The 15,631-nt window shown below is 43.0% G+C and overlaps 1 protein-coding gene across 1 annotated transcript in view; it reads right to left on the minus strand.

Annotated features, from left to right (window-relative positions):
* Nucleotides 1–12,135, minus strand: part of ZNF704 (zinc finger protein 704) — a gene marked incomplete at both ends in the record, with an annotated part of 64,386 nt that extends 52,251 nt beyond the window's left edge. Inside the window, one exon of the mRNA XM_082257500.1 lies at nucleotides 11,987–12,135. Within this exon, the coding sequence (XP_082113626.1) occupies nucleotides 11,987–12,135 (149 nt within the window). The remainder of the gene's footprint in view (nucleotides 1–11,986) is intronic.
* Between the last annotated feature and the right edge of the window lie 3,496 nt (nucleotides 12,136–15,631).

Genomic DNA, 15,631 nt, shown 5'->3' on the forward strand with positions numbered 1-15,631 from the left:
ATTTGCTTTCTTATGAAAGTTTATTGGATACATGAACACTAATGTCTTCCCAGTTTATTCTCTGCGCTGCAGTTTGGACACGTGAGCTGGTGAAGAGAGTTAAAACAAATATCTTTCTCGCATGTGAAATTCTGCTGTAACAGCAGCCTGAGCAAATCACATTTCAAAATAAACGACAAGCTGTTACAGTTTTGTAAAATAAAAGTTCATTCTTGAATATAACTAAGATTAATAAACTGATATTTGCCAGTCAAAGATGGCAACGCTTTGGTGATTAAACTTGAAGCAAAAGCTGGCAGATAATGCACCACCACCATTCATAGCATTTTAGTGTGTCTTGTTTGAGGTATATTTAAACTGCAACAATGAAGTTCTCTTATTTGCTCCTGTCTAGTTATAGCTATTTGATAACTGAAAACAACTTAATTTACCTGTAAATTCTATATCTTGGAGTACAGTACATGGCACAGGAATTTATTCATAGGCCATAGGGTTTATACCACTACCTTCAAGTGACTGGGCACTGGCAAAATCTTTGCCAGGTCAGCCTCCCCTAGTGTCTCCATATAACACCACCCTCTGCATGTGGCCCTTGTGGCCCTCTGCATGAGAAAATCACAGAGAAGAGAAGGGAGGGACCTGTGTCCTGTACTGTATTCAGGGATATGGAATTTACAAGTACATCAGAATTCCTCTTATCTTTATAGTACAGGACAGGACTCGATAGGCCATAGGATGTTCCTAAGCCATAATTGAGGGATGACACATACAAGTCATGCCTAAACCTTAACATCCAAAGGAAGCTAAAAACAAAATGTTAAAGGGGAACTTTAGGCAGAAAATTAAGTCCAGTAAGATCACTTCAGGCTGGCCCATTTTGCAGGTATAGCTATGTACAGTATCTCAGTGAGTACACCCCACACATTTTTGTAAATATTTTCTTATATCTTTTCATGTGACAACACTGAAGAAATTACACTTTGCTACAATGTAAAGCAGTGAGTGTACAGTTTGTATAACAGTGTCAATTTGCTGTCCCCTCAAAATAACTCAACACACAGCCATTCATGTTTAAAACGCTGGCAAAAAAAGTGAGTACGCCCCTAAGTGGAAATGTCCAAATTGGGCCCAAAGTGTCAATATTTTGTGTGGCAACTATTATTTTCCAGCACTGCCTTAACCCTCATGGGCATGGAGTTCACCAGAGCTTCACAGGTTGCCACTGGAGTCCTCTTCCATTCCTCCATGATGACATCAAGAAGCTGATGGATGTTAGAGACCTTGTGCCCCTCCACCTTCCATTTGAGGATGCCCCACAGATGCTCAATAGGGTTTAGGTCTGGAGACATGCTTGGCCAGGCCATTACCTTTACCCTCAGTTTCTTTAGCAAGGCAGTGGTCGTCTTGGAAGTGTGTTTGGGGTGGTTATCATGTTGGAATACTGCCCTGCGGCTCAGTCTCTGAAGGGAAGGGATCATGCTCTGCTTCAATATGTCACAGTACATGTTGCCATTCATGGTTCCCTCAATGAACTGTAGCTCCCCAGTGCCAGCTGCACTCATGCAACCCCAGACCATGACATTCCCACCACCATGTTTGGGAATGTCATCCATGCCCAGAAGCTGTGCAAGGATGATGCGCCTGCACCGGAAGTAACGAGCAGGGCCGGTGCAGGGCATTCTGGGACTCCGACGTCACCGAAGAGGACCCCGAAGAGGATGCTCTGGCTTCAGCTGTCCACACCTGAGATGGCAGCACTGTACAAGACATTTTCAAGCTAAGTATTTCTTCTAAAAGGTAAGTGAACCCGGGGACAGTTCAGAGGCTATCATTGCTGAAATGCACTAGCCCTGACTGTCCCGGGGGTATTTTTATCGTAAAAAATTTTTTGAGGCCGGAACTCCGCTTTAAGGACTAGTGGGAAACACAGGATGGGGTTCCTTTTAAGATCAGTAGGTGGAACTGTCTTTGCAGAGGCTAAAAAGGGGAGGGTAATCAACCTGCCTGAATGAAGATGTAAGGGTGACATCTAAGGCAAGGAATAGAATGTGCTAACCTAGGGAGTATCCAAGAAGTAGGGATATAACCATGGAAGGCTGCCCTGCAGTCATAAGCTAAGGAAGAAAGCTTCTATAGACCACAAGTGAAGAGGAAAGAAGGTCACATAAGAAATCCTGAAGACAGGGGGATGTTCATGACCTATGGAAGTGAAGGCAGGTTAGGCTCCATTGCTTGGGAACGTGTGAGTTAGTGTTCTACAGCCAGCTACAGAAAGAGGAAGTAAAAAAGCGCATTGGGGCTCAGAACAATGCCTGAGGGCTGAAGCAAGGGGTGACATTCTATGGCAAAACAGTGTAGCAGAGGCTCTGAGCACCTCCTGAAAAAGGTATAATGAAAGAAAGTTCATAGTTGAGCCAAGGACAAGAACTGTAACTTTGAATAGAGATTAGGGATATCTACAATAGACGAAAGTTCATTATGAATTTCGACGGCAACTGCTAGGCTAACAATGGACAACAGTCAACTGTAGGGCATGGCCTGCGAAGCTCAAAGGAGGCTTTTAGAAGAATCCCAAAATGCTTATCCACTGAGTACCCCCAATATAAACTGTAGATTGAACATTTAGTGCAAGAATGGCCAGGTCCACAATGAAGATAGACCATTTTTGCATCTATGTACATAGGATACAAGGCTTAAAAGTTATCAGGAGGGGGGAAAATAACCTCTCCAAGCTTGGCCAATCATTTTATAAGGCCCAACTTGCCAGATCCAGTAGGAAAGGACTTTATAGAAAAGGTCCTTTTTTTGAGCATCTTTGAATATATGGGGTTGTGCAGTTCTAGGCAAAGACTATCCAAAGACTAGTATGCACTGCCATGAGTGTGTCAGGCAATTTTGGTTTTGGGCTACATTTTACAGGGGGAATCAAGGCAGAAGAATGCTTCTGTCTGATAGTGGCGGATTCCAGAAGTGGCGATAACCCTTTGAATGGGCCTAACATGGTGGCTGGAAATTCTGCCTTAGTCAAAGAGGTTGCATGTTTTGCACCAGTAATGTAATTAGAGTCATGGGTTGGAGCGGTGTCTGAATTAGACCTTGCTCAGGGACAAGGGAACCACTATCAACTTATAAGGAATTTAGAGTTTCTTCTGTGACTATGGCAGATTCCCTGTTGTTTGTCCCATGTGTGGATTAAGGGAGGTGAGCATATCAGGTATGAGGAAGTTGCAACAACCCAAGCACTAACTGAGTTACAACTGCTGCAGAACCCTGCAACAGGTGGTATGGCAAACGCAGCAGAAAATGGAAACCAAATGTGGAGCTTGGTGGAGTAGATGTTGAAAAGAGCTTTGGCAGGGGAGAACTGCACAATGTATCACGACACATTTCATAGGTACCATAGCCTCACTTCTTCAGGTCCATAAACATCCAAACATTGTGAAGATCTTTATTTTTTGACCATTAAACATAGAATGTAGGGCATGGGAACCACCAAACCACATTAAACCCTCCCCTAGAAGGAGAACAAAGCAGAGACTGAGAAGAAAATAAAGGGGGGGGATAGATACACTCAACAGCCACTGTATTAGGTTCACCTGTTCAATTGCTAACAAAAATTGGTAACAAATTGGTAACAAAAATTGCTAACCACATAACCACATGGCAGCAATTCAATGCATTTAGGCATCTAGATGTGGTGAAGCCAAACACTAACCATGAATGAAAGAAAAGTTTTTTTGTTATCATTCATATTCTCAGAAAAGTGGCCAAGAAATGATAAAACTGATGAGCACAGCTGTATATACATACAGTATATATATATATATATATATATATATATATATATATATATATATATATATATATAGATAGATAGATATAAAATATTTGTCCAAATTGTTGTCCAAATTTTTTACAGTTTAATTATATATATATATATATATATATATAGTTAAACTGTAAAAAAATTTGGACAAAAATCTGAATTGCTCCAAATGAAGACATACCCCAAGAGATCTTCATAAAACGACCACAGTAGGAGGGAAAAAGGGAGAGAAAGAAAGTATACCTTTCTATTTTTAAACAGGGTCTAGCAGCTAGCAGTCCTTCTCCATAGATTCCTGACCAGACACATACATTCCCTGAAGGAGAAAAGCGACTAGAAGTGCCCATAATCAACACCATTGGTCCCCCCAAGGGAGCTACTAACCAATCTCTACTCCAGAGAGAACCTGAAGAAGTGGTGTTATGGTATCCACAAAATGAGTTGTGATAAACCGTGCAATTCCCCCTTGCCAAAGCTCTTCTGAACATCTACACTACCAAATGAGACTACACTAACTTTAAATGAGACTTCTGACCAACAGAGTCTCCATCCCTGTTGCTCGAAGCAAATAAAGGGGGGCAGAAACGCAAATTGGGACTTTGTGTGAGGTGTGACCAGCCATAGAAGTGTATACATGCATATTAACAAGAGCCAGAAGAGTAAAGGTAAAATCGTCTCTTTATTGACTGTCTATAGACCAAAATCAGGTACAACCAAATTGCAAATGGAACCAAGTACCCCATGGTAATGGAGTATACATAATTGAAGCATAAATGGATTTAGTGGTCCAAGACAGAATTACATGGTAATGCGATATTCTCCTGGTACATACAAAACATTAAATTGATATATTATGAAACATAGGTCCTGGAAACATGATTGATATTGACTTGTGGTGAATAAAATCGCCTGTATTGAGCTCAACGCATTTCGTGAAATTATCACTTCATCAGGAGCAGGCGTGATACAAGCGTCTAAAGAAAATGGTACACATAATAAGTAACAGTATACACAGTACATAGATAAACCTCACATATGTATACGGGAGGTACAGCTTACAGTGAGGTAGCGTGTATCCGGGAATGGATCTCACCCGGGAACTGAGGGAGCGAGGCCTGTGTGCACCAGGCAGGTACAAGAATAAAGTAATGTGTAAAGTGACAGGCTTCATAAGGGGATCACATACAGCCTCCATTGAGCATAGCGGTAAAAATCTGTAAAGGTACGAGTATATGTATACATAAGTATTATAATAAGAAGATGATAAGGAAAAATGAATGAGTAGGCTGTTGGTGAGAGCCAGAGGAGCCAGGGATCGAAGGGAGTGAAACACGTAATAATGGAAAGTGAAGTGGAGAGTGACTGAGTGCTGAGAAATAGATATCTAACCCAATAAATATATAGGGGTAGGATATGTAGGGCAGTATATACCACTGAGTGAAATAAACAGCAAGGGTGTGTGAGAATAGATGCAAATGGAAAAAGAGGTATAGCCGCAAGGAGAACCAACATACCAAGTAACTAGTGCTAGGTGAAGCGACAATAAAGATTGGATAAGAAATGTGAACCAGGTTAGAGGTGGAGAGAGTGAAACCAAAAGAAGGTATATACCTGCGTCGGTGCCAAAGCAGGGATCGCACCCAGCGTCACGCGACTACACAAACAGAGGGAAGCCCCCAGAGTGACCTGCTGTGCAAATCACATGCAATGTCTGTGCGATGCAAATTCAGCCATGCAATCTGCATGGCTGAATTTGCATCACATTCGAACTAAAGTTGCACAGGACCCTTTTTTGGTCCGCACCAGAATCGGATTGCATGGGTGTTCACATCTATGCGATCCGATTCCTTTCCAAACTGACAGTTCGCACTGCCATATGCAAACTAATCAGGGGGTGTCGTTAAAGTTGTATTGACACCCTCAGAAGTTCGCATAGTCGGGTGCGATGAGGGAACCCGCAGTGGATTTGCAGGGTTCCCGCATCGCCCCAGTGTGAACCGGCACTAACAGAATTCCCCCTAATGGGTTCCACAAACAACCAGAAAACACATATCTTTTTTCAGTGTTATTTCAACACTCAGCCTTTTCACACAGCAGCAGAGAAAGTGGGAGAGAGCCCTAAGCATCTGCCAGCTCACTTATATAAAGGCCTATGGACTGCTGAGTCTAATGAGTTCCAGGTAAGATGTAAACTCGAGGAATGGAGACCTTGACCTTATACCATCCAAAGCTCCACAAAGTCTCCAGACTCCAGAACCCAGAACAGACATTATCAAGACTCTGAGAAAACAAAATGTTTGGTTAACCTTGGAGCCCCTCACTATATGTACATAAGAAACCAAAGTGACGCATGCAAACTGTCCACAGTTCTGCCAGTCAGTGCCTCAAAGTACATATTTCAGTTTCAAGTTTTAGTATTATGGATAAAATAGAGAGCTGGTGTAAGCACCTGAGATACATTGCACATCAAACGCCTGTATTTAATTCCTGCTATACTGTATATCATGAATTCAATAAATGCCTTGCTTGGAAGATTATGTTTTTTAAAGGTTGAATATGGAAACCCTTTTCATGCTGCCCCCAGATAATTCCCCCTCGAAGAGAGCACCAATATATCAGTAAATCACATATATAGTTCATAATTAAAGAAAATTAGCATTTAAATGACACTTGTGACAAAACCATTCCAATTTTTTTCTTTCATGGTCACATTCACTGGCCTAATTTAGTAAAGCTGTTAATCTCAGTTTCCAAAGACACTAGGAGAGGTATTACATGCCTGAACACTTTCTGTGAATGATCACTCCTCATATCCGATTAATAAAAGACATGTATAGCTTGTGCTACACATACCTGCATACAATGATGGGTAAAAGCCACCTTCTATTTTATCCTTAAAGTGGGCTTACAGGGCCTGAAGGACCATGGCAAAATGAATCCATGTTCTTGTTAGTCTCTCTCATTAAATGTTCAAGTTCCTATGACATTTAAATCTTATTCTCAATATACACTATATTGTCAAAAGTATTCGGACACCCGTCCTTACACGCACATGAACTTTAAAGGTTTCCCAGTCTTAGTCTGTAGGGTTCAATATTGAGTTGGCCCACCCTTTGCTGCTATAACAGCTTCAACTCTTCTGGGAAGGCTGTCCACAAGGTTAAGGAGTGTGTCTATGGAAATGTTTGACCATTCTTCCAGAAGCGCATTTGTGAGGTCAGGCACTGATGTTGGACGAGAAGGCCTGGCTTGCAGTCTCCGCTCTAATTCATCACAAAGGTGTTCTATTGGGTTGAGGTCAAGAGCCTGCACAGGCCAGTGCAGTTCCTCCACCCCAAACTCGCTCATCCATGTCTTTATGGACCTTTTTTTGTGCACTGGTGTGCTGTCATGCTGGAACAGGAAGGACCATCCCCAAACTGGTCCCACAAAGTTGGGAGCATGAAATTGTTCAAAATGTCTTGGTATGCTGACGCCTTAAGAGTTCTCTTCACTGCCACTAAGGGGCCAAGCCCAACCACTGAAAAAACATCTCCCACCATAATCCCCCTCCACCAAATGATTTAGCCCAGTGCACAAGGTAAGGTCCATAAAGACATGGATGATTGAATTTGGGATGGAGGAACTTGACTGGCCTGCACAGAGTCCTGACCTGAACCCGAGAGAACACCTTTGGAATGAATTACAGCGGAGACTGCGTGCCAGTCCTTCCCGTTCAACACCAGTGCCTCACCTCACAAATGCGCTTCTGGAAGAATGGTCAAACATTCCCATAGACACACTCCTAAACCTTGTGGACAGCCTTCCCAAAAGAGTTGAAGCTGTTATAGCTGCAAACGGTGGACCAACTCAATATTGAACCCTACAGACGAAGACTGGGATGCCATTAAAGTTTATACGTATGTAAAGGCAGGCGTCCCAATACTTTTGACAATACAGTGTATGTTTAAAGAACAATTCCAGACAAAAATTTAAATCAATGATTGAAATATTAATGTGATCAGGGGTGATATTATCAGTAAAAAAGTCAGATAGGAGACTCCATTTTTTTACTCTACTACTTTTACTACTTTACTTTTTAGACAATCCACAGTCAAACGTGATATGAAATGTCACACCACACTATCTACAGTGCTCCAACTTAGGCCGGCTATAGTGGAGGCCCATTTCTCTGCAAATCTGAAGTCAGTTGACTTTACATGCACATGCCCAGAGTTGTATAAAGTACTCGAAACCCATACTTGAGTAAAAGTACAAGTGCTCTATCAAAAAGTGACTTGAGAAGAAGTGGAAGTGCTCGATCAAAAAGTGACTTGAGTAGAAGTACTAAAGTATTCAACATTTTTTGTACTTAAGTATCGCAAGTAGTTTTTTTAAAATTTTGCTACTCAAGTACTGAAAGTAAAAGTACCCATAGTTTTGAAAAAAAAAATTGCTACTCAAGTACTGAAAGTAAAAGTACAAGTACTGTGTTATGTAGTTATTAAAGAAAGAAGTCAAAAGTTTGAACATCATATTGTTTTTTATTATTTCAAATGCAGCTTTTATTTATACATACAGTAGCTTTTATTTCCGTATGCGCTGATAATACACATGTTTTGAGCTTGATGAAACCTGCCATCTACTATTCTGGTAGTGGTAATTTTTATAATTGTCCCCCCTGTCTCTTTTAAACTAGGAGACGGGGGGGAGGGCTCAGAAGTAGAGTCAGTCAGGAGGGAGCAGAGGACAGAAGGCAGCTGTAGTGTCAGCAGCGACAGTAGGTCCACAATGTCAATTGGCAGGTCTGTGCGGGAAAATCTCAGACCAAACAGGAATAAACATAACCGCCAATCACGTTTAACTTCCGTAAAACTAAGAGGGGTATATGCTAATGCCAGGAGCCTAGCTAATAAAATGGATGAGTTGGAAATGTTAGTACATGAGGAGGACATAGACCTTGTGGGAATAACAGAGACTTGGTTTGACCCCTCACATGACTGGCTGGCCAATATCCAAGGGTATTCGGTGTACCGGAAGGACAGGGTAGGAAAAAGAGGGGGAGGGGTATGTCTCTATGTCAAGAACAATATAAAGGTGATAGAAAGGAGTGACATTACGGATGGGATGAGCATGGATTTAGAATCTGTGTGGGTTGAACTCCATAGGGAAGGAGAAAAGGGGAAAGTAATTGTGGGGGTTTGCTATAGGCCACCTAACCAAGGGGAGGAGGTAGAGCTGGAATTTTTAGCACTAATGGGTAAAGTGGCAAAATTGGGATCTGTCATCGTATTGGGGGACTTCAATTATCCCGACATTGACTGGGAAGAGGGGACTGCACACTCACAGAAGGCCCGTCTATTCATGGAAACCTTACTGGATAATTACATGTCACAGTTGGTGGATTCCCCTACCAGAGAAAACGCAGTCCTGGATCTATTGCTCACTAATGACCCAGACATAATCTCGGAGGTAGGAGTCCAGGACAACCTGGGCTCTAGCGATCACAGGATGATCACATTTAGTGTAAATAACAATATAACAAGGCAAGTGGGGAACATAGGAACCCTAAACTTCAGAAGGGCAAACTTTCCAAAATTGTACTCATTGATGGAAAGGGTAAACTGGGACCAAACCCTGGGATCCCTGACCACAGAGGAAAAATGGGAATGCTTTAGGAACATATTAGGCAAAGGCATCTTGCAGTGCATTCCTATGGGAAATAAATTTAGAAGAGACAAAGCCAAATCTGGCTGGCTAAACTGTAGCGTCAAAAAACTTATTAGGGGGAAAAAATTGGCCTTCAAGAAGTATAAATCAGAGGGCACAGTATCGGCTTTCGAGTAATACAAGGAGGCAAATAAGAAAAGTAAACAAGAAATCAAGATGGCTAAAATCAACTTTGAGAGACAAATAGCAGAGGATAGTAAAAAAAACCCAAAGAAATTCTTTAAATATATCAACAGCAAAAAAACTAAGGCAGAGCATATTGCACACATAATTAACGATGATGGGAGGATGGTTACAGAGGACACTGAAAAAGCAACCGTGCTGAATGCTTTTTTCTCGTCAGTCTTTACACAGGAAAAGGAGGGGTACACTGACCATGACTGTATGGTTAGTAGTAATACACAGGACTTGCCACTATGGCTAACAGAGGGGGAAATCAGGGAAAGGCTGGATAAACTTAACACAAACAAATCACCAGGACCGGATGGCGTACATCCGAGAGTACTCAAGGAACTCAGTAAAGTTATATCGAGACCACTGTTCCTGATCTTTGCTGACAGTATTAGGACAGGAGATGTACCAGGGGATTGGAAGAAAGCTAACGTGATTCCGATATTCAAAAAGGGCCAGAGGCATATCCCGGGAAATTATAGGCCTGTCAGTTTGACATCAGTAGTATGTAAACTTCTGGAGGGGATGATAAGGGACTATATCGTAGAGTTTGCTAAAGACAACAACATCATCAGCAGTAATCAGCACGGGTTTACAAATGGGCGTTCTTGTCAAACCAATCTCCTAACATTCTACGAGGAGGTGAGCTGTGAGCTAGATAGGGGGAGACCAGTGGATGTGGTGTACTTGGATTTCGCTAAGGCGTTTGATACAGTTCCCCACAAGCGCTTAATTTATAAAATAAGGTCTGCAGGTATCGATAGCAGGGTTTGCTCTTGGATACGGAACTGGCTAAAAAGGCGTGTCCAAAGGGTAGTAATAAACAGCGCATACTCAGACTGGTCTGAGGTGGTAAGCGGGGTCCCCCAAGGCTCAGTCTTGGGACCAACCTTGTTCAATTTATTCATAAACAACATTGAGGTCGGGATCAGTAGTTCGATATCAGTTTTTGCAGATGACACAAAATTGGGCAGGGCAATAACTTCACAACATGAAGCAGATATCCTACAGAATGACCTGGACAAAATAACGGAGTGGGCAACGACATGGCAAATGAGGTTTAACGTGGAGAAGTGTAAGGTTTTGCACTTGGGGACTAAAAACATAAAAACACAATACACGTTAGGAGGGGAGCCCTTGGGGGAATCAAAAATGGAGAAGGATCTGGGAGTCTTAGTTGATGATAGATTAGGAAACAGCATGCAATGTCAAGCGGCAGCTGCCAAAGCCAGCAGAACATTAGCATGCATAAAGAAGGGGATGCATTCCAGAGATAGGACTATGGTCCTTCCACTTTGTGGAACTCTGGTCCGACCGCATCTGGAGTATTCTGTCCAGTTCTGGTCGCCAGTCCTCGGGAGGGATGTGTTGGAGCTGGAGAGAGTCCAGAGAGGGGCAACTAAACTGATTAGGGGATTGGAGGACCTTGACTATGAAGAGCGTCTACAATCGCTCGATTTATTCTACCTGGAGAAGAGACGTCTGAGGGGAGACATGATAGCAATTTATAAATATCTTAATGGGGATCCCAGCTTAGAAAAAAAGCTGTTAATTCGAAGGGATTGCATGAGGACTCGAGGGCATACAATGCGATTAGAGGAGAAGCGTTTTAACCTCAGGCAACGCGGGGGGTTCTTTACTGTTAGGGCAACAAGATTGTGGAATTCTCTACCACAAGAGGTGGTTTCTGCGGGTAGTATGGTGGCTTTCAAAAGACTCTTAGACTTACATCTCAAGGATCAGAACATTCAGGGGTATGTGAGATGATTACAGCCACACACACCTACACAGGTTGAACTAGATGGACTATTGTCTTTATTCAACCTCACCTACTATGTAACTATGTATGTAACTATGCAGCACAAAAAAAAAAAAAATATTGGAGTAGAAGTATTGAAATCATTGAAAAAATGTAGTGAAGTAAAAGTGGAAGTAGGAGAAAAAAATTCTACTCTAGGAAAGTACAGATACCGCCTTTCGGTACTTAAGTACAGTAGTGAAGTAGTTCTACTTAGTTACTATACATCTCTGCACATGCCTGTACTATAGCACTATGAAGTAGAAGCACTTTCCCTCTGATCCTTGAAGGCCTGTTTGGGATTAACTCTGCCATAACCAATAATGGTTCAGGTGTAAGCACTAGAGTTTTGTCTGAGAATAGGAATGTCTGTTGATTACTGGTGCAATCTTCTTTCTGAAGACTGAATAGATTGAGATATAATATGTAGTCCTTGCCCTGACGCCTTTATTTTATAACTTCCATTCTAATGTATTACATACCTTGCTTGAGGGACATCAATATTTGATGACACCACCTTGCGCTTCTGTTCCAGCAGACAGACTGATCTTGCACATTCTTGACTTACTTCCTGTTCAAGTTCGATTATTCTGCTAGAGCTTCTCAGTACCATGTAGGAAGCATCCTTCATTTCCTCAGTAATTCTGGGATCCAAGCTACCGGGACTTCTCCTGATGTTCACTGGATGCTCTTTTGCTTCCCAGTTTTTTTTCTCACGTGTTATCTGCAAAAAAGATTCAGTACTTATATGTTTTAAGGAAAGCCAAACTTTTAATATTGAAAACAGTAATGCACATCTTCATTTACAATATATCTGTCACTTTAGACACAGGTTATAATCTATAGTGACCCATTGCAAGCAGCAGCTTGTGCGGTAACCTACAGTAACCAACTAGAGTCTTATGTATTACCATAGCTATCAATCAGACCTGCCCTGAAACTAAGGTGGAAACCAACTTGTGACAGTAGAAAAATAACTCCACTCCTCAGTAAACATTAATTGATACATAAGGCCCTCTGAGTTAACTGTAATCAATTTATCCATTATACTTTATTTGGGGAGGCTGCTTGACACAGAAGGCTTTTTATCTTAATGCATAGAACCTTCTGACTTTAAAACTCCTTTAATCCTCCCTGTCCCCGGCCCTCCCTCCATCAATATGCAATGAACATTTTTTAATCAAATAATTTTGCTTTCAAGAAAAACCTATTTTGAGACCTGGTGACGTCTTTCTGCTGGCCTTTGTGCCATAGCAAGATTGCGTTTGGTGAGAAGGGCTAGAAGACACCTGTAAACATCACAGCACCTTGTCTTGAGTGTTATATGAAATAACAGATCCCTGGCATCCCTTTTGGTGCGCATTCCAGCTGGCAGCAGCTGACTATTTGTGATTGGAGGTTAAAAGATTTAGAGTTTCTGTCAACTTTCTTAGCTGTCTGTGTTCCTAATTCTCCCCACCTTCTATTTGCTGAGTGTCACGTAGAAAAATACATTTGGGAAAATCTTCATGCTTGTAGGTAGGTTGAAATTCCGGCTGTCTGTTTACACTGCCCCAGTCAGGAAGCTAAGAGTTAAGTGTGTTCCAGGGTTTTCTGTTTGGCAAGCGTTGCTGGGTCTGGCCCAATGGTTCCATGTGATATAAAAGGAACAGAGGGTCCACACCCAAGGGGGGAAGAGAGAGAGAAAGCCGGAGCCTAAAAAGGGAAGAGAATAGGATACGGCCAGAGTCGGATGAGGCCCAGAAATGTGGGAGTTGGAATGCTGCCATGCTTTAACCCACTATGGACTCATCCAATTATGGACTTAATCTAATCAGGTATGCTGGGGCAGCCACATGCCTGAATTAGAGACTAGGGATGTTAGGGGAATGTCTGCACTTTATTTCAAACTGTTACATGTAAATGTCATCATGTTAATTTATTCTTCAGAAAAGCTTTTTGAAACTTTGCCTTTACCTGGTATGAAGTTATTAAAGGGGTGCAATGTAAGTAACCAGCACATATAGTCTACAGCTTGGGTCACTAAACACATTGGGTATGAAGACACCAGTAAAAAGTTAATGCAGTGTGAAGACACAAGTGGTTTCCAAGGGTAAAGACGGTTTCTCAAGCAGCCTATCTTCAACCATGAAATACTTGTGGCAGAAGGGATAGCTTCTCGCAGTGAGGGAGATTTTGTCGCCACTCCTTCAGCTGCAATCTGTCTCCCATAGCAACAGGAGCAGCTCAGCACCACAGAGGGCCCCCATACCGTTATTGGGAATGAGGTAGCAATGATATTCTAGACAAGCAGAGAGGGCATTGGTTCTGCATGTCCCTCCTAAAAGCACAAGTGACCGTATTGGTGTGTGATATCAAAAGAGATTACTAGAGTTTGTTAATGGTTGTCATCTACCAGGTCGTGAGCCTGGCTCAAGTGAAAGGTACCCCATGTGTAAGGCAGTGACCTTGTACAACAGGCCTTGACAAATTTGCTAGAAATCTAGGAGCCAGCTAAAAAAAGTTAGGAGCCAGTTTTTATCGCGCATGCCGAAAGGCCGGTTTCTGTCAGACCGGCTGCCATACATACGAGCCCAATGGTGGCCAGTTTTTAATGAATCGGCTGATGTTGCCTGGCATTTGACCGTGTGTACTTTGTTTACTTCTTCTGAGAGATATTGAAGGGACACTCCAACCACCATGACCACTTGAGTGATTTGAAGCGGTCATGGTGGTAGGAGTCAGAAACACTGCACATGCTAGGATATTTACAATTATATGCGGGGGGCTAGTTGCCCCCCTGGCACATGTGACTTACTGCTGGCGGGTACTGCTGGCTGGTACTGCTGGTGGTTACTGCTGGTTGATACTGCTGGTGGTTACTGCTGGCTGGTACTGCTGGTGGGTACTGCTGGCTGGTACTGCTGGTGGGTACTGCTGGCTAGTACTGCTTTAGGTACTGCAGGCTGGTACTGCTGTGGGTACTGCTGGCTGGTACTGCCATGGGTACTGCTGTAGGTCCTGCTGGTGGGTACTTCTGGCTGGTACTGCTGGCTGATACTGCTGGTGGGTACTGCTGGCCAGTACTGCTGGCTGGTACTGCTGTGGGTACTGCTGGCAGGTACTGCTGGTGGAGAGTGTAAGGAGGGGCGCTGAAAGAAGCATGCAGAGCCAATGCTTCCTGTATCTCTCCTCTCACAGGTGGAGTGCATTTGATATCACTCCGCCTGTGAAAGGACAGAGCCAGGACTATACAGGAAGCATCAGTTCCGTTCTGTTACAGCTGACAGACACCGTTCTGCTGCCAGACATCCCAAGTCTCCTGCGAGGTGCGGGATTCTCCCGCATGCAGGCGCGGCACTTGCGGGTGTCAAGGAACCGTGCCCCACATGCGGGAGACTCTTGCACCTCGCAGGAGACTTTGAATGTCTGGCAACAAGACACCTGCCGCAGTGTAACCCAGGCGCAAGGCTGCTAATTCTAGTCGCCAAAGCAACCTGGCACCCGGGGTTTGTCAAGCCCTGCTGTACAAACTGCAGCCCAGCCCAGAAGAAGCCACCCCAGGGTAGGCCACTCCTGTCCCCTCCACAGCCCAGCGCTCTAGTGAGCACATGTGTGGGGGCGAGGGGCAAGCAGAGAGCGGTGACTGACAGTCACCAGCTCTCTGCTCAAGGAGCACTGAGAACCGAGCAATCAGTGGTGTGATCCCTCGATCCCCAGTCTTAGAGCCAGCGGGGCACAGATGCAGCACCGGATCAATGCTGCATCCACCTAGGTAAGTATCATTAAAAAAAAAATTCCCATACTTATCTTTAAAGTTTAAAGCATTTTTGGTACCTAACAGCTGTATAGATTTTAAGCAAGCAGACAAGGAACATGTGAGTGGGTGTATTCTATGCCACAAAAAGCCCACCTATCACTAGCAGGAGAAATTTAAACATATGTAAAGTGAGAAATAACTTGAAAACCCAATACAGTAAAACCTTGGATTGAGAGTAACTTGGTTTAGGAGCGTTTTGCAAGACAAGCAACATTTTTTTTAAAATAAATTTTGACTTGATAAACAAGCAATGTCTTGATGTACAAGTAGCATCTTGTCACAACTGAGTATAAAAGAGAAGAAAGGTGCCTCTAAGTGTAGCAATATG

This window comes from Pelophylax lessonae (assembly GCF_965119305.1).
Source record: "Pelophylax lessonae genome assembly, chromosome: 5".
Lineage (NCBI taxonomy): Eukaryota > Metazoa > Chordata > Amphibia > Anura > Ranidae > Pelophylax > Pelophylax lessonae.